The sequence below is a fragment of the Podarcis bocagei genome (genome assembly GCF_964188305.1).
Source record: "Podarcis bocagei genome assembly, chromosome: 2".
NCBI classification, from domain to species: domain Eukaryota; kingdom Metazoa; phylum Chordata; class Lepidosauria; order Squamata; family Lacertidae; genus Podarcis; species Podarcis bocagei.
This window is the reverse complement of record NC_138126.1, coordinates 10,508,175-10,531,359: the sequence shown is the minus strand read 5'-3', so window position 1 is coordinate 10,531,359 and position 23,185 is coordinate 10,508,175. Positions and strand designations below refer to the sequence as shown.

The 23,185-nt window shown below is 42.4% G+C and overlaps 1 protein-coding gene across 3 annotated transcripts; it reads left to right on the top strand.

The window, feature by feature from the left end:
• The first annotated feature begins 3,737 nt into the window (after nucleotides 1-3,737).
• On the top strand, nucleotides 3,738-12,002 carry LOC308580980 (vomeronasal type-2 receptor 26-like). 3 transcript variants are annotated; one of them, XM_081183362.1, is made up of 3 exons: nucleotides 3,738-4,061; nucleotides 9,636-9,762; nucleotides 10,993-12,002. In XM_081183362.1, exons 1-3 carry the CDS (start codon nucleotides 4,035-4,037, stop codon nucleotides 11,895-11,897), a joined length of 1,059 nt encoding a protein of 352 aa, XP_081039488.1. In that variant the 5' UTR covers nucleotides 3,738-4,034; the 3' UTR covers nucleotides 11,898-12,002. The 3 variants fall into 3 exon arrangements, 2 of the variants coding, with proteins under 2 accessions (XP_081039488.1, XP_081039489.1); XR_014004860.1 differs by lacking the exons at nucleotides 9,636-9,762; nucleotides 10,993-12,002 and adding an exon at nucleotides 4,705-4,947; XM_081183363.1 differs by lacking the exons at nucleotides 3,738-4,061; nucleotides 9,636-9,762 and adding an exon at nucleotides 5,190-5,496.
• The last annotated feature ends 11,183 nt before the right edge of the window (nucleotides 12,003-23,185 follow it).

The window sequence follows — 23,185 nt, the reverse complement described above, 5'->3', positions numbered from 1 at the left end:
TCTGTTGGGAGCTGCCCAGAGTGGCTAGGGAAACCCAGCCAGGGCGTGGTATAAATTGTTGTTGTTGTGTTTTGGGATGTATTGTAACCTTTCCATGATCCAATTCCATCATCCATGATTCGGAGGGAAAGGATTTTTTCTCCCCACCCTTTCAGGACCCATATGGAAGTTTGAGACTCAAAACCTTTTTGTGGGGGTGTTAGAGTTATCTGATGGTGGGGTAGACAGGTCACAATACACAATTCAAGGTGAATCCAGTCAACCATAAATCTCAGGTGACTAGATATTTCAGCAGTCATTCAATGCAGGCCTCCTCCTGCTTCAAAGGACAGACGTGTGCCTAGAAAGTGTGGGGCAAATATAAGTATGAATAAGCCTCTTATGTCAAGAATTTCTTTTAGTGTTTTAATGATGGTTGCCTTTACAGAGAAGTAGTATAGAAATGCAATAAACATGCAAATCTTGCACTCGAGAAGAGATATACCTTCCCTTGTTAATAATAAAGGTTTTTTTTGCGTTGGAGCAGGATTTTAATCAGACTTGTAACAACCACTATGGATAATATGGAAGGATAGAAAATGTAGATTATGGAATAATATGCAGCTGTAAATGTTGACCATAGGACCCATGGAGGGGATGGGGGGAAGTCTCAAGATTCAGAGAAATCTCTTTATATGGTTATGTATTTGGTAATGTGATAATTTTTTACTTGTAAAAAAAAGTTCTTTGTGTTGGTTTCCACATTCCCTTTCCAGAGCACAGACTTGGAGTGTGACATTCCCCATATCATGCTTCACTTTCAGTCATGTTTGGAATACAAAATTAATTCAGCACTCCTGAAGGGGGTTCCTTTAATGAGCCACACCCCTCTCTCCTCCTCCTCCTTACCTTTGATGAGCTGCTTCTCAGGTAGTATTTACACGGAGGAGAGCTGCTCAGCTGAGTGAGAATAAGGAAGTGAAGTTATGGGAGCATTGTCTTGTCTGCTCAGAAGACCTACTGAATTGCAATGAATTTTTTCCCCCAGCTTCCCTGTGAGAGGGCAGCCCTCCTTCCAAGAACATGTCAAGTGTGAGGCAGTTAGGCCTGGCCTGCCCCAAAGTGACCAGCAGTTCAAGTGAGGAGGGTCTGGCATCTCAGAGTTGGGAGCTAGATCTGGAAGTTTTCACAAACATGTTTTCCCCAACGACTACCCCTGCACATGAATATTCATAAACTGTTCAGGATGTTGTAAAGCTGCTGCTTCTTTCCTTTGCAATTATCAAAATCATAGTGATTTTCTTCTATCTTCTCAATTGAGCTCCAGAGACTTCTCCACGAATCACAGTTGAGTACACTGAAGTAAACATGAGAATATGAGGCAACATCTTGCATTTGGAAAAGACTGGGGGTATAAATGCCTTTTGTTCCAATGAGAGTTTGGGTAGGAATTTAGGTCAGGTGACTTGGACAATGAAGGTGTGAGGTTGACTTCTATCCCCTTCAAATCTGGAGCTCCATCCACATTAGGAAAGCAAAAGAGTTTGGCTTCATCAAGTAATTCTCTGAGATGAGCAGTCACAAGGAAGGGAGCTGTTCCAGAACGTCATTGCTCCTGCTGCTGCTGCCGCTGTTGCTGCTGCTTCTGCCTTATGTGGAATGTGGAGTGAAGGTGAAATGCCCCTTGACTCTGGAGAGAGATGAGCTAGACCCATTCAGTTATTCCAGACCAGGAGACCACCTCATTGGTGGGGTCATCTCTGCCACAATGGCTATATTTATTCCACACACTTTCAAGGAGTCTCCTTCTACCAGCTTTAAACTGTAAGTCATTTTATGGAATGGGGTTAGAGATGTTCCTTTTGCTACCAAATTCATGAGTCCCAATCCCCAGGCTCTCTCCTACTCAGAGGCCTGTGGCTAAAGGGCTTCATTCTTGGCTTCGCAAGTGGAAAAGGCCAGGGCACCTTCTGCATTGCTGCTCTTCGCTGTCCATGACCCTAAATTGCGACCTAATCTACTACAAACTTCAGGAACATGGTAGCCTGAAATATCTGAAGGAAACCATTGTAAATATCTTCCGGATTTCCTCTATACTGAGCATTCAGTCTGATTATTTTCCTATTTACTTTCTATTGCGCATTTGTACTGATTATTTGCATCCAGCAACAAACCACAGGTAGGGAAGGTTTCAAAAGATATGTTCCAAAGGAACCCTCCAATCTTATGACACTACAAAGTAAAAATAGGAAACCATGAAAATGGGGAAACTACAGAAAGATCACCTTCATTTCTCTGGCAGACTTGCCCACCTCTGCTGCTTTTGCTAAGCAGAGCTCTGTCCATGGATGGGCTCCTGTGGAAGGGGAAGGAGGTGAGTTTCTTCCTCCACCACCACCAGAATTTCTGTCAGGAAGCTGTAAGTTGTAGTTCTGGAAACAGTTTGAGGAAAGGGTCAGAAAGTTCTTGGATTTCAAAGGGGATGTTGAAGGACCTGGGTGGAGCAAGATCAGCCAGAGGGCTAATGCTGTCAGATTTCTACTAAACGTCAGCCTGTGGATAGATAGATAGATAGATAGATGATAGATAGAAACAATTTGTTTTTTAAAAAGTAGCAAAATTCCAGGAATTTCCATTCAGTGAAGAAAACTTGGGTGCATCTTAAGCAACAATATGAATGCTATGAAGGGCAAGGCTGCTGTGAAAGGACATCACTCAGACACAGACTCAGCACCAGTGACTTTTCTTTTCATTTTTGCTTTTTAAAACTTGATGTTTTTGTTTTATTAACCTGGAAATTCTAGGGTGGGGTTAGTTGTGATTTTTATTGCTTTTACATAATTTTATACATTTTAACTTACAACATTTCAAAACATTAAAATAAAAGGTTCTCTCAAACCTTCGTCCCTCCTTCCATGGGTTCCATAGTCAAAGTAAATGTATTCTTTTATCTCTTTCTGCATCTTTTACCATTATCTATCTGTTATGTATCCATAGTTACCAAAGTTCGTTTCACATTACCAGTGTCATTGTATCCCTGCCAATGATTTTAACTGCTTACAGTGGTCTTTTAATTTTATTGAAAATTTATTCCATTCTTTTAAGAAATACTTGATCTTTCTGATCTTTCCCGTCAGTCTCGCCATTTCTGCGTACTCCATCAATTTAGTATGGCATTCTTCTCTGGTCAGCACGTCTCCCTCCTTCCATCTATTGGCTAGAAGCATTCTTGCTGCCGTCGTTGCAGACATAAAGAGTCTTTTATCTTCTTACAGTATCTCTTCACCTATTATACCTAACAGAAAAGCTTCTGGTTTTTTAACAAAGGTTCTTTTTAAACATTTTCTTTAACTCATTATGTATCATTTCGCAGTAAGCTTTTACCACCCCACAAGACCACCACATATGATAGAAGGTATCCTCTTTTCCTAAAAAAACTTTTATCTCCTTTGGTTCTTTGAAAGTCTCTGCATGTCTGATTCCATCATGAAAAATTCCCTCTACTTTAGTTTTGTATTCCAAGGGATAATGGGTAGTGATTGAACAAGGCTTTCCCACCACTCAAGCATCATCAAGTGGGGATTGGCTGTCAAACTTCTGAATCTGGATCAGTGTTAGCATGATTAAATTCTAGAAATTGGATCCAGGACTTTATATTATCCTTAGAAGCTTGTCCAAAAAAAGCAAGAGTTGGAAGTGATATATTCACTGAATGCTGGAGGATAGGCTGTGATATGTACATTTTTTCAGCAGAGGATAGGATCTGATATGTGCATTTTTGCAGGAAAGCAAGAACAAGGTACTGGCTGCCCCTGTCTTTCTTCTTTGTCATTCAAGAGATCAACCAGAATCCCAGGCTCTTGCCCAACATCACTCTGGGCTACAATATCTATGAGACCTTTTTTCATGGAAGGATAACGTATGAAGCTTCGGTAGACCTGGTCTCTTCTAGGCAGGCGAATGTTCCAAACTACAACTGCGGAGGACAAAATAACTTGATTGCTGTTCTTGAAGGGGCTGACTCTGACTCTGAGAACTCCATCCAGATTTCAAGCATGTTGGGCATCTATAAAATGCCACAGGTAGGAATGGAGATGATGGGATCATCTGACTGAGGTTCTCAGCCATGTAAGTGTTGTGTAGTGTCAACTCAGAATGAGGAAGACATAGGAGGTCAAGGGATTGAAGAAAGGAGATAAGGAATGGTCAGATGAATTGCTGTGATCTTGTTGATACAACCTGTTGATACAAATGTTGGTGTGTGTGTGTGTGTGTGTGTGTGTGTGTGTGTGTGTGCCTGTGCATATAAAATGGGAAGGAAGGGAACTTCACTGGTATTACTGGCCATGCCAATAAAAATGGGATAAAGCAGCTAAGTTTCCCCTGAGAGAAACCGTGATATTTTGTTTATTAATTGAAAACATTTATAACTCACTCAATAAATAAAAAACCTTTTAGCAGTCCACAATATAAAGCAGTAACAAAATTGTTGAAACATATGTATTGTATAATACGATTAAATTAGAAGGATAAAAGCATATTTAAAAAGATGAAACAGGAACTGAGGGAATACATAAACATAAAAATGGGGTCGAGTCTTATGTGCCAAGGAAAATTTGGGCAAAAAGTGTGTCTTTACAAAACAGATATATGTTATTGGGGGTAAGAATTATTTCAGCTTTGATCCCAAACATTGCAAGCCAACAGTTCTTCTTTTCTTGCCAGGTCAGCTATGCTTTTGGCTCCCATGCTCTGAATGACAAGAGGCAGTTCCCCTTTTTCTATCGGACGGTCCCCAAAGAAGAGGCCGTTTACCCAGCAATTGTCAAGCTGCTCCATCACTTCAGATGGACGTTCATTGGTCTCATTGCTCCAGACACTGAAAATGGAGAGAAGTTCATGAAGACATTGACACCTGTGCTATTAGAGAGTGGAATTTGTGTTGCCATCTCACTAAGCATTCCACAATTGAATGGATTAAGTTTGAGACTCAAAATTCCTCAATTTGAAAGGTGGGGACAAGTCCATGTATTTTTTTATTATGTAGAAACTACTTATTTCTTGATGGGAATAAAACTTGCAGAATTAATATTTGAATTGCAGGGCAAATCCACTGCAGGGGAAGTCTTGATCACAACATCTATGTGGGATTTGAGTGTAGAATTAACCCACAGTCATTTCCACAGTATTCTTTCATTCTCTATTGGGACAAATAAATGGGCAAAATATGATAATATTGATGCCTTTTACTTTGCACTTCAGAAGTTTTGGGAGGAAGCTTTTACTTGTTCCTATACAGAGCATACATTGTCAGTGAAAAGCTGGACAAGATGCAGAGAAAGAGAGGAACTGGAGATGCTGCCCCAAGAATATCTGGAAAGACTCTTATCTCTAAACAGCTACAGGATTTACAACACTGTCCAAGCTGTGGCCCGTTCCTTAAATGCTGCATATTCCTCCAGATCTAAGTGGAGGTTGAAGGACAGTCTGGAAGTTCAAAGGCTACAGCCATGGCAGGTATTTCCTTTCCCATCACTGACATCACTGCCAAACACAACAATCAGTTGTACAATTCCTGAATGGTTGCCTTGAAGATTGTCTGGGAATGTATTGGGGAGGTGAAGTTTTGAAAACCCCTTTGTGAAGTGCCCTGAATTGGATCCATTTACCTCCTCTCAGATGGTAGTTTCTCTGGTAACAGTTCCCATCACTGGCTGAGCCTCCTCTTTGCCTTGAAGTGTGTTGCTGTAGCCTGTATTAAGTGCCTGAGTAAATAGTCTTCTCATTACTATATATATATATATATATATATATATATATATATATATATATAGGTTTCAAAAGAATTACATGAATTAAAAAAAGAAGAAAAAGAAAGACAAAAGTAAAAATAAAAGAAAAAATACAAAATACAAAAAAGATAAAAAAAACACTTAAAAAAATACATCAGTCTTTCCATACCTTACATTCATTTCCTTGTTTCCCTGACCTCCTCACACCTCCCTTTTTTGTATTCCAATTCAGTTAGTTAATTCAGCAATTTCTTTCCCTCTTTGTTTTTATCTTAGTCCTTTAACATAATATATTATAACTTTGGATTCTCACCTGTTAACAATCCATTTTTACATACACCTTTATAACATTGCTGCTTAAACCACTTAACTTCATTCTGACATCATTCTAACATTCATTAATTTTGCAATATTTCTGTAAATAGTCTTTAAATTTCTTCCAATCTTCTTCCACCGACTCTTCTCCCTGGTCTCGGATTCTGCCAGTCATTTCCGCCAATTCCATGTAGTCCATCACCTTCATCTGCCACTCTTCCAGAGTGGGTAGATCTTGTGTCTTCCAATACTTTGCAATAAGTATTCTTGCTGCTGTTGTGGCATACATCAAAAAAGTTCTGTCCTTCTTTGGCACCATTTGGCCGACCATGCCCAGGAGAAAGGCCTCTGGTTTCTTCAGAAAGGTATATTTAAATACCCTTTTCATTTCATTATAAATCATCTCCCAGAAAGCCTTAATCCTTGGGCACGTCCACCAAAGGTGAAAGAATGTACCTTCAGTTTCTTTACATTTCCAACATTTATTATCGGGCAAATGATAGATTTTTGCAAGCTTGACTGGTGTCATGTACCACCTGTATATCATTTTCATAATATTCTCTCTTAAGGCATTACATGCTGTGAATTTCATACCTGTGGTCCATAACTGTTCCCAGTCAGCCATCATTATGTTATGTTCAGCATCTTCTGCCCATTTAATCATAGCAGATTTCACTGTTTCATCCTGTGTATTCCATTTCAACAGCAAGTTATACATCTTTGACAAAATCTTAGTTTTGGGTTCTAGCAGTTCTGTTTCTAATTTTGATTTTTCCACCTGGAAGTCAATTTTCTTGTCCAAATTGTATGCCTCCATTATCTGATAATAATGAAGCCAGTCTCGCACTTTGTTTTTTAATTTCTCAAAACTCTGCAATTTCAGTCTATCTCCCTCTTGTTCCATTCTCATTACAATATATATATGGGGACATTCGTCATATTTGTGGCGTATTTGTTTTCTGATCCCATTAATATACATTAAAGTAAATTTTTATATACTGTATCTTGAAAAAAATTTTTAGACAGAGCAAATAATAACTGCAGTCATCGTCTGAGGACTTTCTTCATGTGCCTCCTTCATGAGGAGTCTGGAGGGTGGCAACACAAGAATTTTCTGCAGTAGCTCCCAGTTTGGAGAATGCTGTCTCCAGGAAGGTTTGTCTGGCACCTTCATTATACATCTTTTGGTGCCAGATTGGAGTCACATGCAGCTCAGAACACAGAGGCAGGCAGTTCTTAACTATTTATTCAAGAAAACAGCATATGACTCAGCAACACTTCCCAAATGGTCTTTTCTGATTTTTTATAGTTTTATTTATACTTTTCTAATTTATACATTTCATTAGTTTTACAATCATTTTAATATTGCAAAGTTGGACTTCCTCCCCCCTCTTTCTCCGGTTCCTTAAATTTACTTTTTTATATCATCTGCATATCCAAATTCATTAAATTTGCTCATTTAATTATCTACTTTAAATATATATTCTTATGAATCTGCAGGTTATTACAATAATCCTGTCAATGTTTTTAGATGTTTGCAATTAATCTGAAAATATTCAATAAACCATTTCAAAGTTCTTTTATAAAAAGTTTGTTATCATGATTTCTTATTTCTCTGGTAACTTTCGCCATTTCTGCATATTCCATTATATTTTGTATCCATTCTTCCTTTGCAGGGACTTCTGCTTCATTTCTTTTTTAGGAGAGTAACTGCTGTAGTTGCAGACATAAATCAGTTTCTGTACAATTTAGATACCTCTGTCCCTATCATTCCCAAACAGTCCTTGGGTTCTCCAGCAGCCTCCAGACCCCTCTCTTCTGCTTCAGTCTCAGTGTTTGAACTGCTCCCGTCACCAACTCCCCCTGCTCACTAAACCCTGTTGCCCCTTCACATTCCAGCCCCTCATCAAAATCTTCTTCAGTATCCCATCACCAATGCCCTGGCTCTGAGCCTTCCCATAGGGATTCCCTTGAGGGTTCGCTACCTGGAGCTTCCCACAATTCCTCAGACTGCCCAACCAATCCCTGACACTCTGTTGCCAATCCCAAATGAGAACACATCCAAGCTTGAAATGTTCAGAGTTGAATAGTCAGTGTTGTTTCCCCTGTTCTATATGTGGCTCTTTTCTCTGCCATTCTAGCTCCACCCTTTCCTGGGAGACGCCCAATTTTATAATTCTTCAATGGACGGAGTGTATTTGGATGAGAAGGGGGACCTGACAGCTGACTTGGACATTGTGAACTGGGTGGTGTTTCCCAATCAGTCCATCCTTAGAGAGAGGATTGGGAGCATCAAGAGACAGAGATCCCTGGACCTAAAGTGCAACATCGACCAGAATGCCACTGTGTCCCCCAAATGGCACAACCAGGTGGGGGAAATAACTTATTTTATTAGATTTCCCATCCAATAAGTTCCAATCATCTTGCCATGTTTTGTGTTGCACTGCCTTCAAATGCTGCCTGCATTTCTTGAAGATCCCTGTGGGTCCCTGTGAAATTCTGTATATGTGTGAATCAGCTACTATGGGAGTGCAATTTCAAGGTGGTTGCTTATTTTGGTAACTAGAAGACGTAGCCACTGGTTTTCCCCATCCCCTGCCATATTTAAATCATAAGAAATCTAAAATATGTAGGAGAATGTGGCTTATAGCAGCCTCAGTGCTGGCAATATTTCCTGAAATGCTCCTGTAAATCCATGTTCTGTGGAACAACTTCCAGAAAAACGTTGAAAGATTTGTTTGCTAGAAGAGATGGCCTCCTAATCTGAACGCTTTCAAGGAAATTTAACCATCCCTCAACTTTTGCACTTAGATCCTTTTCTAACCCTTTTAATGAATGAAAAAATATTTTTAGAAAATACTGTCCCAGCTCCGGTTCAAACACAGGTTGTAGGGAGAGGAACCACATTACCAGTTACGGTAATTATTTTTTCTACCAGGGGCAGCTAATATCAGGACCTCCTTCCCCCAAATTCTATGTGGCACCTACCACCCCTTTAAAAAAAAAGCATTATTTCCTAAAATGGTTTTACGGTGCTCCTGTATGTCTTCTGCAATAATGCTGTGATGCTAAAAGGCTTTGTGATGCCTCCCTCCTGATCAAATATGTTTGTGTAAATATGGGGTTTTTTAACTCAATCTTATTATGAAATATAATGTAGTGGAAAATAGCTGATGGGACAACCTACTGGGTGGCAGTAGGTTTGAAAGCTGTGGTTCTCAATCATGCCCAATTTGAAACTTTGGCCAAACCAACAGAAGGTTCCACTTGGGTCACTATGGCCCTCAAGTGAAAACAGTTCAGCTACCTCTGATTAATACAGTGATCATGACATTTTATGAAGGGAAGCTGAAACAGAGCTGAGCAACAGGGGAAGGGAAGTGGAAGAATCTTGGGTTTTGATCAAACAGGGAAACATTCTCATGAGAGGTTTTCCTGCAATCAAGCAGTATATAAATGTGGTCAAAGATAATTAATTAAGTAATACATTGTAATCATCCTTAACACGTCAGCCTTAACACGTTTCCCTTGATGCCCCTTTATGCTCAGCCCCTGCCTACTTCCAGGTGTGTGGAAAGTTGCCAGCCTGGATTCTTCAAGGTAGTTCAGGAAGGAATGCTGCTCTGCTGCTATGACTGCGTTCCCTGTGCGGAAGGAACAATGGCCACTCAGGAAGGTGGGTGACACCAGCAGAAAGACCTGCCCTTGGGGAAGAGGACAGAGGACCTTTCTGGTGTCCAGAGTCTATTAAAGGGGAGTTTTAGAACTGATGCACTGCTACAACACAACTGGGCATTTTCCCCATTGGGTGTTCATATATGCTGTATTGACACATTGAATGACAATTAGAAGCCTACACAGAGTGGGAGAAAATCCTGAGATGTGGGAATTTGACAGCACTTTTACTGTTAGTCAAACTTGGCACAAGAGGCACCATGAACTCTGGAGTGATTATCAGACACAAATATTTTAGGACCCTAATCCTAACATTGACATCCTTTGAGGAAATGGGTCGCCATGGTTTATCATTATTTTATTCCTGTCAGAAATATTAGTGAGGTCCTCCTGCATTGTGATTCCCTTAGTATGTGGAATCCTCTCATAGAATCATAGAATCATAGAGTTGGAAGAGACCACAAGGGCCATCGAGTCCAACCCCCTGCCAAGCAGGAAACACCATCAGAGCACTCCTGACATACGGTTGTCAAGCCTCTGCTTAAAGACCTCCAAAGAAGGAGACTCCACCACACTCCTTGGCAGCAAATTCCACTGTCGAACAGCTCTTACTGTCAGGAAGTTCTTCCTAATATTTAGGTGGAATCTTCTTTCTTGTAGTTTGGATCCATTGCTCCGTGTCCGCTTCTCTGGAGCAGCAGAAAACAACCTTTCTCCCTCCTCTATATGACATCCTTTTATATATTTGAACATGGCTATCATATCACCCCTTAACCTCCTCTTCTCCAGGCTAAACATGCCCAGCTCCCTTAGCCGTTCCTCATAAGGCATCGTTTCCAGGCCTTTGACCATTTTGGTTGCCCTCCTCTGGACACGTTCCAGTTTGTCAGTGTCCTTCTTGAACTGTGGTGCCCAGAACTGGACACAGTACTACAGGTGAGGTCTGACCAGAGCAGAATACAGTGGCACTATTACTTCCCTTGATCTAGATGATATACTCCTATTGATTTTTACCACCCCATTGTTTTTACCACCAATTGACGATATACCAGTTGCCTCAGGTTTTCATTGTCCCGTAATATTATTAATACCAATAAATGCTCTCCCTGGTTATATGCAATGATTTTTATTGAATTTAGTTAAGTTTCCTTTTAGTGGGGACCACTTTGGTATTACTTTTTGTTAATGAAAAGCAGTACAGTAAAGTTGATATTCCTTGTGTTCTTTCCAGATGCAGAGCATTGCACCAGGTGTCCAGAAGATCAGCATCCAAACAAGGACAGAGATCAATGTCTCCCCAAGACTATCACCTTCCTGGCTTATGAAGAACCTTTAGGGATCTTCCTAGCTTCCTTTGCCCTAATCTTATCCTTAACAATGTGTGTTGTGCTTGGAATATTCATTATATTCCGAGAAACTCCCATAGTCAAAGCCAACAATCGGAACCTCTCCTATATCTTCCTTGTTTCCCTCCTGCTTTCCTTTCTGTCCTCCTTCCTCTTCATTGGCAGGCCAAGGAAAGCCACCTGTCTTCTCCGACAAATGGCTTTCAGCATCATCTTCTCAGTTGCCATCTCTTCTGTGTTGGCAAAAACTATCACTGTGGTGCTGGCCTTCCTGGCCACAAAACCAGGAAACACAATGAGGAGATGGCTGGGGAAGAGTCTGGCCAACTCCATTGTCATTTCCTGTTCCAGTGTCCAAGTTGCCATCTGCATCATCTGGCTGGGAATCTCTCCTCCCTTCCCAGAGTCTGACATGAGCTCCCAGGCTGGAGAGATCATCCTACAGTGCAATGAAGGGTCTATTGCCATGTTTTACGCTGCCCTTGGCTACATGGGCTTCCTGGCCTCCATCTGCTTCACAGTGGCTTTCTTAGCTAGGAAGTTGCCTGGGGCCTTCAATGAAGCCAAACTGATCACCTTCAGCATGCTGGTCTTCTGCAGCGTTTGGGTCTCCTTTGTGCCCACCTACCTGAGCACAAAGGGGGAATACATGGTAGCCGTGCAGATCTTCTCTATCTTGGCTTCCAGTGCTGGGCTTCTGGCCTGCATTTTCTTTCCCAAGTGCTACATAATTGTATTCAGGCCTGATCTGAACACAAAGGAGCATCTGACAACAAAAGCTGGTTTTTAATTACTGATTTTTGACAACTGTTGTCCAGTACAGCAATGATGAAAAAGACATTCCTGCCTTGCAAATGTAGCTTCTTAGATTTAAAGGCATGGCTCCTTTTCTGATCGTTACTTTTCAAACCTTTAAGAAGTGTCTAAATGTTTAAATTTTATTTTTAATTGTGCTATTTTAACTTGGAAAATTGAGTGCCTTCCTCTTAAAATTCATACTCTTTGGCATATTTATTTAATATGAAAATTGATTAGGACTGCTAAAACAAATAGAATAAAAAAGTGGAATTCAGTAGTGAAATCTTTTGATTCAAGAACACTTAACAGAGGGCACAGATACATTGTGTGTGTGTGTGTGTGTGTGTGTGTGTGTGTGTGTGTATGGACGCGGGTGGCGCTGTGGGTAAAACCTCAGTGCCTAGGGCTTGCCGATCGCATGGTCAGCGGTTCGAATCCCCACGGCGGGGTGAGCTCCCGTCTTTCGGTCCCAGCTCCTGCCCACCTAGCAGTTCGAAAGCACTCTTAAGTGCAAATAGATAAATAGGTACCGCTTTATAGCGGGAAGGTAAACGGCGTTTCCGTGTGCTGCGCTGGTGCTGGCTCACCAGAGCACCTTCGTCACGCTGGCCACGTGACCCGGAAGTGTCTCCGGACAGCACTGGCCCCCGGACTCTTAAGTGAGATGGGCGCACAACCCTAGAGTCGGACACGATTGGCCCATATGGGCAGGGGTACCTTTAACTTTTACATGTGTGTGTGTGTGTGTGTGTGTGTGTGTGTGTGTGTGTGTATATATATATATATATAAATTGCTCTTTAACATGGAACATCACCACAAGAGAATTGCTCTTTAACATGGAACATCACCACAAGAGAATAATCATGGAAGCCATCGAGATAGAGAAACACCCTCACAACATGAACAAGCGTGACGACACGTCCCGCCTGCCAGACATCTGGAAATTAGCCCTCCCCACAAAAACCGACACCAGAACCAGAGGCACACAGAACGCCATCTCCAATCAACCACACCAGACCCAAACCCAGACCCTCTCCACAGATAAATTACAGACACCATCCAGTAGCCAAACCATAGTGGCACCTCCGGATGCTGCACCCCCCTGCAATCCCTACACAGATCTGGCTGGCACAGGGCACAAAACCACAGCTCGCCCCTATACACGAAGCCAAGCCAGAGCACAACTAAGTGCAGTACAGCCATTTTCTCAGAAAAACTCTTCACTAGCTCAAGAGGTCAAGACACGAAAGCTTTAGCAACTAATCCACACCTAATGACCCTCCTAAGTGGTACTCAGAATATCACTCAAGAAATCACTCAAGATATCCCTCAAGTAATTAATGAACAAAAGAAGAAAAGGCACAATAACCTGGGAACTTCCTCTCTGCCCAGAACGTTGGAGGCTATACACCACACCCCCTCAACAGTATTTATAGGAACTCAAACACTGAGATCCTGCTCTGTTCTAGTAACAAGAAGCCGAAAGCACCAGCCTGAAGATGATGAGTGAGACCTCGTCGAAACGTCGCCTAGACACCCCAACTCTTACACGGGAAGACACCCGAAGACACCAAAACCTGCATTCCTGTACCCGTGAAAATCTACGAAAGCATATATATATATATATATATTTGCTTTCGTAGATTTTCACGGGTACAGGAATGCAGGTTTTGGTGTCTTCGGGTGTCTTCCCGTGTAAGAGTTGGGGTGTCTAGGCGACGTTTCGACGAGGTCTCACTCGTCATCTTCAGGCTGGTGCTTTCGGCTTCTTGTTACTGGAACAGAGCAGGATCTCAGTGTTTGAGTTCCTATAAATACTGTTGAGGGAACTCAAACACTGAGATCCTGCTCTGTTCCAGTAACAAGAAGCCGAAAGCACCAGCCTGAAGATGACGAGTGAGACCTCGTCGAAACGTCGCCTAGACACCCCAACTCTTACACGGGAAGACACCCGAAGACACCAAAACCATATATATATATATATATATATCTCACAATAGGAGGGCTATTGGGAGTGGGGAATAAAAATGGTAGGAATAATTTATTCCCTATTGCAAAACTCCATTTAAAACATGTTGAACTTTGAGGTTTGGTTTGCTCTTCATTTTAGATAGAATTAATATCTGTATTTTCCTTCACAAACGTTATGGTAAGAAGACTTCTGTTTCAGTGTATCTGAAGAAGTGTGCATACACACATAAGCTTATACCAAGAACAAACTTAGTTGGTCTCTAAGGTGCTACTGGACAATTTTTTAATTTTTTAATGTAAAATTGAGTTATAATGGCTGGATTTTAATTAGAACATGAGAAGAAAATCAAGCAGCACTGTAAAGTTTCTCGGGATAAGGATCACCTCAGATGCAGAAAAATAAACTGAATTTTATTGTGATAAATTCATGCATGAGATATTATTCACAGAACAATCAGTTACATTCCAAGCTTCAACATGACAAGGAAGGAAACGGGGGTCCTTTTGAGGGGGGGCAACATAGAAATCTAATCAACGATAAAAGTAATACTAATAATTGTCTTAACAATTCTGATGTGCTCCAAGGTGTTTGAGGGCAGAGAAAAATGTCTAATAGTAGGCAAATACACAGCAAAAGGCACAAACAGAATAGGATAATGGGATAATTTGAAAAATCTGTTTCAAAGCACAATGCAGTGTGTGAGGGGAAAATCGGAACTATGAATGCAGAGAAAATGGTTCTCTCTTCAAATAACCCTTTTGAGAGTGAGAAGAGCAAAGCACATCGGTTTTAATAGGCTTGCTGTAGTGTGGTGTAGTGGTTAGGAGCGGTATTCTCATAATCTGGGGAACTGGGTTCGCGTCTCCACTCCTCCACATGCAGCTGCTGGGTGACCTTGGGCTAGTCACACTTCTCTGAAGTCTCTCAGCCCCACTCACCTCACAGAGTGTTTGTTGTGGGGGAGGAAGGGAAAGGAGAATGTTGGCCGCTTTGAGACTCCTTCGGATAGTGATAAAGCGGGATATCAAATCCAAACTCCTCTTCTTATGCAACACATAAAAAGAAAGGCCTTTTAGAAGAAGGGGTGAAAGTCTGACTACCAACAGTCTAACTACCACACAAATATGTTGGGAGTCATTCTGCACTGAAACAGTAAAGATATTTATACCTTTAAGAACAGTTTTTGTGAGCTCTGGGCTGATTGGCTACAGCTGGCCATGACTGCAAAAGGAGAAAAGCTGCAGTTGGAACTTTGCCTCCAGGAAAAACACCCACAAGCTTTGCTGTTTGTTGTTTTGAAATAAAACCTTTATTTGATTTGGTTTTACACCGGTCTCATGGTGTCACAGTCTTCTGTTCATCTGCCATCAGTGGAAAATCCCCCTCTAACAAAATAAGTGTCACTGGTTCTTTGAAACCCAAATATGGATTTGCAGCCATGCCTCCATTAAACATTATGTGACAGAAAATAAGATTGCGTGGCGATTCCCGCCCCCTCCCACAGATGGAGTAAATAAAGACACCGGACACCAGAAGTTAGGTTAATGGGCGAAAATGGCCACAACTTTATTGATTACAGGTAAGAGTGGCATTGGCTTTAGGCATTGGCCCTAACAGACTATCCGGTCTAACCGGCAAGGGTTAAGCACCAACAGGGGGAGCCCCCAAGATGCACATCCCTAGGCGCTCCCCATGAGTTACCGCTCGGGAGCGCACTTTAGGCCCTAGCCTCCGTAGGTTTCAGACGAGGCGACGCCCCCCGGAGTCCTTTAACGAACTACCCTTCAAGATTTGGGGGAGGTGATGGCGTTCCTCCCCCCCCCCGACTTCATTTGCATAACAATACCCCTGCCAATGCCTAACCACCAAAACCAAGGACTTGTGAAGTTTTACTATGAGGTAGGCGAAAAAACCAAGTGGCTTCAAAATACAGCCAATTAGCCAAATGGAAAAACTCCTACCAGTCCCCTTCCGGCGACCAGCCGAAGCCCATAGCAAAGTCCAAATGCAAACCTAGAGGGCGGGTGGGTGGGAAACCGCAGCTGCTGTAGGAAAGAAAAGGGGTGAGCCAGGGCTGCCCCGACCTTAAGAGGACCTAGTAAGCCCGCCCCTAGCGCCAGCCAATTGGCTGGCGCTGAGGGTGATGAATATTAATGAGACTGGGGAATCCCTGAGTGCCGCGGGGCTGGTGCCAGCCCCGTGAGATTGTAGACGGGGGAGTGAGCCCACAACCCCCCCCCTTTAGGTCGGGAGTGGCTTTGTGAACCTCTGGAAAATATGAGAAATATGAAAATATTGTGAACCTCTGGAAAATATCAGAAAGCATAAAGACTAGTATGGTTGGTCAATAAAATAGTGGGATGAGCCTGTGATGAAACAATGTAAAATGCTATGCCCAAAAAACGTATAGCCATTGCAGAGCTATTATGAATTCATTTTCAACATTCATGATTTCTGTGACAGGAAGAAAGATTTAAATTTAAGAAGCTACATTTGCAAGGCAAGTATGTCTTTTTCATCATTGCTGTGGTGGACAAAAAGAGTAATTTAAGAATCAGCTTTTGTTGTCAGATGCTCCTTTGTGTTCAGATCAGGCCTGACTATAATTATGTAGCACTTGGGAAAGAAGATGCAGCCCAGAAGCCCAGCACTGGAAGCCAAGATAGAGAAGATCTGCACGGCCACCATGTATTTCCCCTTTGTGCTCAGATAGGAGGGCACAAAGGAGACCCAAACACTGCAGAAGACCAGCATGCTGAAGGTGATCAGCTTGGCTTCATTGAAGGCCCCAGGCAACTTCCTAGCTAAGAAAGCCACTGTGAAGCAGATGGAGGCCAGGAAGCCCATGTAGCCAAGGGCAGCGTAAAACATGGCAATAGACCCTTCATTGCACTGTAGGATGATCTCTCCAGCTTGGGAGTTCATGTCAGACTCTGGGAAGGGAGGAGAGATTCCCAGCCAGATGATGCAGGTGGCAACTTGGACACTGGAACAGGAAATGACAATGGAGTTGGCCAGACTCTTCCCCAGCCATCTCCTCATTGTGTTTCCTGGCTTTGTGGCCAGGAAGGCCAGCACCACAGTGATGGTTTTTGCCAACACAGAAGAGATGGCAACTGAGAAGATGATGCTGAAGGCCATTTGTCGGAGAAGACAGGTGGCTTTCCTTGGCCTGCCAATGAAGAGGAAGGAGGACAGAAAGGAAAGCAGGAGGGAAACAAGGAGGATATAAGAGAGGTCCCTGTTATTGGCTTTGACTATGGGAGTTTCCTTGTACTTAATGAGGATTCCTAACACAAAGCTTGCAATTAGGGATAAAAAGATGGTCAAGGAAGACAGGAGAACCCCCAAATATTCTTCATAAGTCAGGAAGGTGATAGTCTTGGGGAGACATTGATCTCTGGCCTTGTTTGGATGTTAATCTTCTGGACACCTGGTGCAACGTTCAGCATCTGGAAAAAACAAGCATAAGATCAACCATATATCCTCTGTACTGCATTTGCAGACAGTGATACCAAAGCAGTTCCCACTAGAAGAACATATAAATATATCCAATAAAAATAATTGTATATCAGGAATCAATATTAATAATGTCAATGATAATGGACCACTTGAGGCAACTTGTATGCCATCCATTGGTGGGGGATGCCACAATGGGGGGAGCATGGCCTAAGGGTCGTCTAATCCACCCCCTTGAAATGCAGGAATCTGAACTAAAGCATCCAGGGCAGAGGCCATCCAACATCTGCTTAATAACCTCCAAGGAAGGAGAGTACATCATTTTCAGAGGGAGTTTTTCCTGATCTTTAGTCAGAATCTCCTTTCTTGTAACTTGAAGACATTGGTTCGGGTCCTACCCACTGGAACAGGAGAAAACAATGTGACAGCCCTTTAGATATTTGAAGGTGGCTATAACAGGCTTCCTGTTTCTTGGGCGCCAGGGGATGGTTGTCTCTCCCAACACCACAGAGGAAGACAGATGGAGATAATCAGAGAATGATGGCTGAATTGCATTTTCTGCATTCCTCTTCGGTCGGAAGAGGAACCTTGCTCTCACCCACAGTTTGCCTGGCAGTCTGGCACTCGTTTCTCCATGGAATCCAAAGACAGGCAAAGGCACTGGGTTTATGGAGCAACCCAGCTGCCATGACCCACCCCCACCCCCCGATCCTGTCCCTGGAAGCACAGGTTATCCTGCTAATTGGCTTTTTTAATTGGAGTAAACTGCAGGCATGTGCTAGAGATGATGATATAAGAAACTGCAAAAATAAACTCAGCTACCAGGATTTAAAAGGTTTGGATTGAGAGGTGGTTTCATTCGGTCAAAGAGATGGTGGGGGGGAGGGGAAACCACGGTTTGCTTATATCAAAGTTTTTCTCTAAATTTATGATATGGCAACCCTCCCTGGAATGCAATGTTTATTTTAAAAAAATCTGTACAAGTGATGAAGGAAGAAAATGGAATATAAATATGGAATGTAACAAAACTGGAGCTGCCTGTGTGGGAGAAAGGAACTGAGAGGGTAATATATGGACAGTAAAACATAATGGAAAACAAACCGTCCCACACAGGAAGGAACAGGGATTACAGTTAGAGTTCCTCACTTAAAACTTTTAAATTACCTAATATACCAACATGAATGAAATCACAAGATTATGGCTTTTATATAATGGATTATTATTTCTGAATGTAATGTAATAGATACTATTAAGCTTTTGGAACGCATTAAAAAGATGGGAAAATGAAGCCATCAATTCTAGCACGCGGAAGGCCAGTTTGATTAAATTGTATAATTTGAGATTGGAATCATTGGCATTAATAATTGTATTAATTTGATGAAATTGGTATTGTTTTAATGATGCTGCTATTGCAACGATATTGAAAAATCAATAAAGACATATTTTAAAAAGAAGAAGATGGCAATCACATCTCCTTTCACTTTCCTCTTATCCAGGTTAAACATACCCAACTCCCTCAACTGTTCCTCATAAGGCTTAGTTTCCAGAGCCTTTATTGTCTGGGTCGGCCTACTCTGCACAGGTTCCTGCTTCTCCATATCCTTTTTATATTTTAACACCCAGAACTGGACACAATATTCCAGGTTGGGTCTGACCAAGGTAGAATGGACCATTGCTATTATTTTCCTTGATCTGGACACTAGACTTCTGTTGATGCAGTCTAGAACAGCATGAGCTGTTTTTGCTTATGTATCACACTGCTGACTTCTGTTAACACTTCTCCAATCTGTATTGGAGTTATCATCAGTTCTAAATTTCCCCCTGTATATCGGAATGAAGCCATTTCCTCTTCCTCAAGGGCAGCCCTTTCTGCTGGCGTTACCCACCTTCCTGAGTGGAGATGGTCCCTTCTGCACAGGGAACGCAATCATAGCAGCAAAGTGGCATTCCTTCCTGAACACGTTTGACCAGTCCAGGGCTGCAACTTTCCACACACTTGGAAGGAGGCAAGTTCTAAGCAGCAAGCAGTAAAGAAATCGTGTTAGGCCTATTTATTTTTCCCTATGGAAATGAGACAGAGGCTTGGGAAGGCCTAGAATTCTCACGTGGACCTTGCAACTAAGCATAAGGCTGAAAAGACCATAGCAATTGCATAGTTGTTTGAGGTCCAGGTGGCCCAAGTGGTACTGAATGTGCATTTCTAGCTTTGTCCGGTTGGCTGGCCTAGGATGTTCCTGGTTAGGATTAGGCTGCCTTCAGTTATCCATGCTCTGCTAACCTTCTGGTTCTACTATTGTGGGATAATCATGAAGAAAATCTGGAAGCTGCAGCTGGTGTGAAGTGAAGCAGCCAGGCTGTACAGTGTCAGGGCAGCCAAGTGGGATAGGTGCAGAAATGTGGGAAATGGCTCACTGTCGCAGTCTTTCATGCACACCAGGATGGAATGCAAACAGGATGCCCAGTTTTAGTTATCTTCATACTAGGATGGGCAAGGTGAGAAATGCACAGGACTTCTTCCCTTCAAAGCCCTTTCCCTTCTCTATGAAGAAGAATACTATTGAAACCCCCAAATTTCCCAGTAGGCAGTTGGCTCTGTTAGTAGTCAGTTTGCACTGCAATCTCCAACAGACCTTATCCAGCATTCTCAAGGACCAACATACAGACACTTAAGGACAGTTATACCCTTCCAGTTCCATTGTTCCTTGCTCTTTATTGTGGGTTTCTGTGAGGAAATGGGCAAGCTCACTTTCCTACAGGCTTTTTCAAAATCGATAGGTATTTCTGTTGCCGTTTAGATCAAGGTGTTTATCTTTTTTGTGAGTTGCTGCCTGTTTAAAGTGTAATTTTGCTGCCTGAATCATTCAAAAATATCCATATATGTGGAAAAGAAGTGAATATCTGTCACTTCTGTTCCATATAATAAACCCAACTTTGTTTATTCCTTTGGTGCGAGAACTTCTTGTGGGCTTTAGGATAAAGGTGGACACGTATTCATAACAAGCCCATGTCAGGACTCCAGCGAAAGACCCTAATGCTCTCTTTAGTGTGTCCTAGACTGTCAAAACCCCTTCATGGATCACTGCCTAGCCGTGGCGAAGGGGCTTGAATAACTCAGAGAAGCTATGAGCTATGCCGTGCAGGGCCACCCAAGATGGACAGGTCATAGTGGAGAGTTTTGACCAAATGTGATCCACCTGGAGCAGGAACCGGCAAGCCACTCCAGTATCCCTGCCAAGAAAACTCCATGGACAAAGACACCAGGCATATAAAAGTTATGACGCTGGAAGATGAGCCCCTCGGGTCGGAAGGCGTCCAACATGCTACTGAGGACGAGCGGAGGACAAGTACAAGTAGATTCAGAGCTGATGAAGCGGCTGGGCCAAAGCCGAAAGGACGCTCAGTTGCGGATATGCCTGGAAGCGAAAGGAAAGTCCAATGCTGTAAAGAAAAATATTGCATAGGAACCTGGAATGTAAGAACCATGAACCTTGGTAAGTTGGATGTGGTCAAAAATGAGATGGCAAGAATAAATATTGACATCCTGGGCATCAGTGAACTAAAATGGACGGGAATGGGCGAATTCAGTTCGGATGAGCATCACATCTACTACTGTGGGCAAGAAACCCGTAAAAGAAATGGAGTGGCCCTCATAGTCAACAAAAGAGTGGCAAAAGCTGTACTGGGATGCAATCTCAAAAATGATAGAATGATCTCGATACGAATCCAAGGCAGACCTTTTAACATCACAGTAATCCAAGTTTATGCACCAACCACTGGTGCTGAAGAAACTGAAATTGACCAATTCTATGAAGACTTACAACACCTTATAGAAATGATACCAAAGAAGGATGTTCTTCTCATTATAGGGGATTGGAATGCTAAAGTAGGGCGTCAAGAGATAAAAAGAACAACTGGCAAGTTTGGCCTTGGAGTTCAATAAAAGCAGGGCAAAGGCTGATAGAGTTCTGCCAAGAGAACAAGCTGGTCATCACAAACACTCTTTTCCAACAACACAAGAGACGACTCTACACATGGACATCACCAGATGGGCAGCATCGAAATCAGATTGATCATATTCTCTGCAGCCAAAGATGGAGAAGCTCTATACAATCAGCAAAAACAAGACCTGGAGCTGACTGTGGCTCAGGTCATCAGCTTCTTATAGCAAAATTCAAGTTTAAACTGAAGAAAGTAGGAAAAACCACTGGGCCGGTAAGATACAATCTAAGTCAAATCCCTTATGAATACACAGTGGAAGTGAGGAACAGGTTTAAGGATTTAGATTTGGTGGACAGAGTGCCTGAAGAACTATGGATGGAGGCTCGTAACATTATACAGCAGGCAGCAATTAAAACCATCCCAATGAAAAGGAAATGCAAGAAAGCAAAGTGGCTGTCCAACGAGGCCTTACAAATAGCGGGGGAGAGAAGGCAAGCAAAATGTGAGGGAGATAGTGAAAGATACAGGAAATTGAATGCAGATTTCCAAAAAAATAGCAAGGAGAGACAAGAAGGCCTTCTTAAACGAGCAATGCAAAGAAATAGAGGAAAACAATAGAATGGGAAAAACCAGAGATCTGTTCCAGAAAATTGGAGATATAAAAGGAACATTTCGTACAAAGATTTCCATAATAAAAGACAAAAGTGGAAAGGACCTAACAGAAGCAGAAGACATCAAGAAGAGGTGGCAAGAATACACAGAGGAACAACACCAGAAAGAAATGGATGTCTTGTATACCCCAGGTAGTGTGGTTGCTGACCTTGAGCCAGACATCCTGGAGAGTGAAGTCAAATGGGCCTTAGAAAGCACTGCAAATAACAAGGCCAGTGGAAGTGATGATATTCCAGCTGAACTATTTAAAATTTTAAAAGATGATGCTGTTAAAGTGCTGCACTCAATATGCCAGCAAATTTGGAAAACTCAGCAGTGGCCAGAGGACTGGAGAAGATCAGTCTACATCCCAATCCCAAAGAAGGGAAGTGCCAAAGAATGCTCCAACTACCGCACAATTGCACTCATTTCACACGCTAGCAAGGTTATGCTTAAAATTCTACAAGGCAGGCTTAAGCAGTATGTGGACCGAGAACTCCCAGAAGTGCAAGCTGGATTTCGAAGGGGCAGAGGAACCAGAGACCAAATTGCAAACATGCGCTGGATTATGGAGAAAGCTAGAGAGTTCCAGAAAGACATCTACTTCTGCTTCATTGACTATGCAAAAGCCTTTGACTGTGTCGACCACAGCAAACTATGGCAAGTTCTTAAAGAAATGGGAGTGCCTGATCACCTCATCTGTCTCCTGAGAATTCTCTATGTGGGACAAGAAGCTGCAGTTAGAACTGGATATGGAACAACTGATTGGTTCAAAATTGGGAAAGGAGTACGGCAAGGCTGTATATTGTCTCCCTGGTTATTTAACTTATATGCAGAATTCATCATGCGAAAGGCTGGGCTGGATGAATCCCAAGCCGGAATTAAGATCGCCGGAAGAAATATCAACAACCTCAGATATGCAGATGACACAACCTTGACGGCAGAAAGTGAGGAGGAATTAAAGAACCTTTTAATGAGGGTGAAAGAGGAGAGCGCAAAATATGGTCTGAAGCTCAACATCAAAAAAACGAAGATCATGGCCACTGGTCCCATCAGCTCCTGGCAAATAGAAGGGGAAGAAATGGAGGCAGTGAGAGATTTTACTTTCTTGGGCTCCATGATCACTGCAGATGGTGACAGCAGTCACGAAATTAAAAGACGCCTGCTTCTTGGGAGAAAGGCGATGGCAAACCTAGACAGCATCCTAAAAAGCAGAGACATCACCTTACCAACAAAGGTCCGTATAGTTAAAGCCATG

Coding starts and splice junctions, on each gene's coding strand:
- LOC308580980 (XM_081183362.1), top strand. CDS start 4,035: ATGTTGGGCATCTATAAAATGCCACAG. Junction 4,062..9,635: donor GCATCTATAAAATGCCACAG/GTAGGAATGGAG, acceptor CTTTATGCTCAG/CCCCTGCCTACTTCCAGGTG. Junction 9,763..10,992: donor AACAATGGCCACTCAGGAAG/GTGGGTGACACC, acceptor TGTTCTTTCCAG/ATGCAGAGCATTGCACCAGG.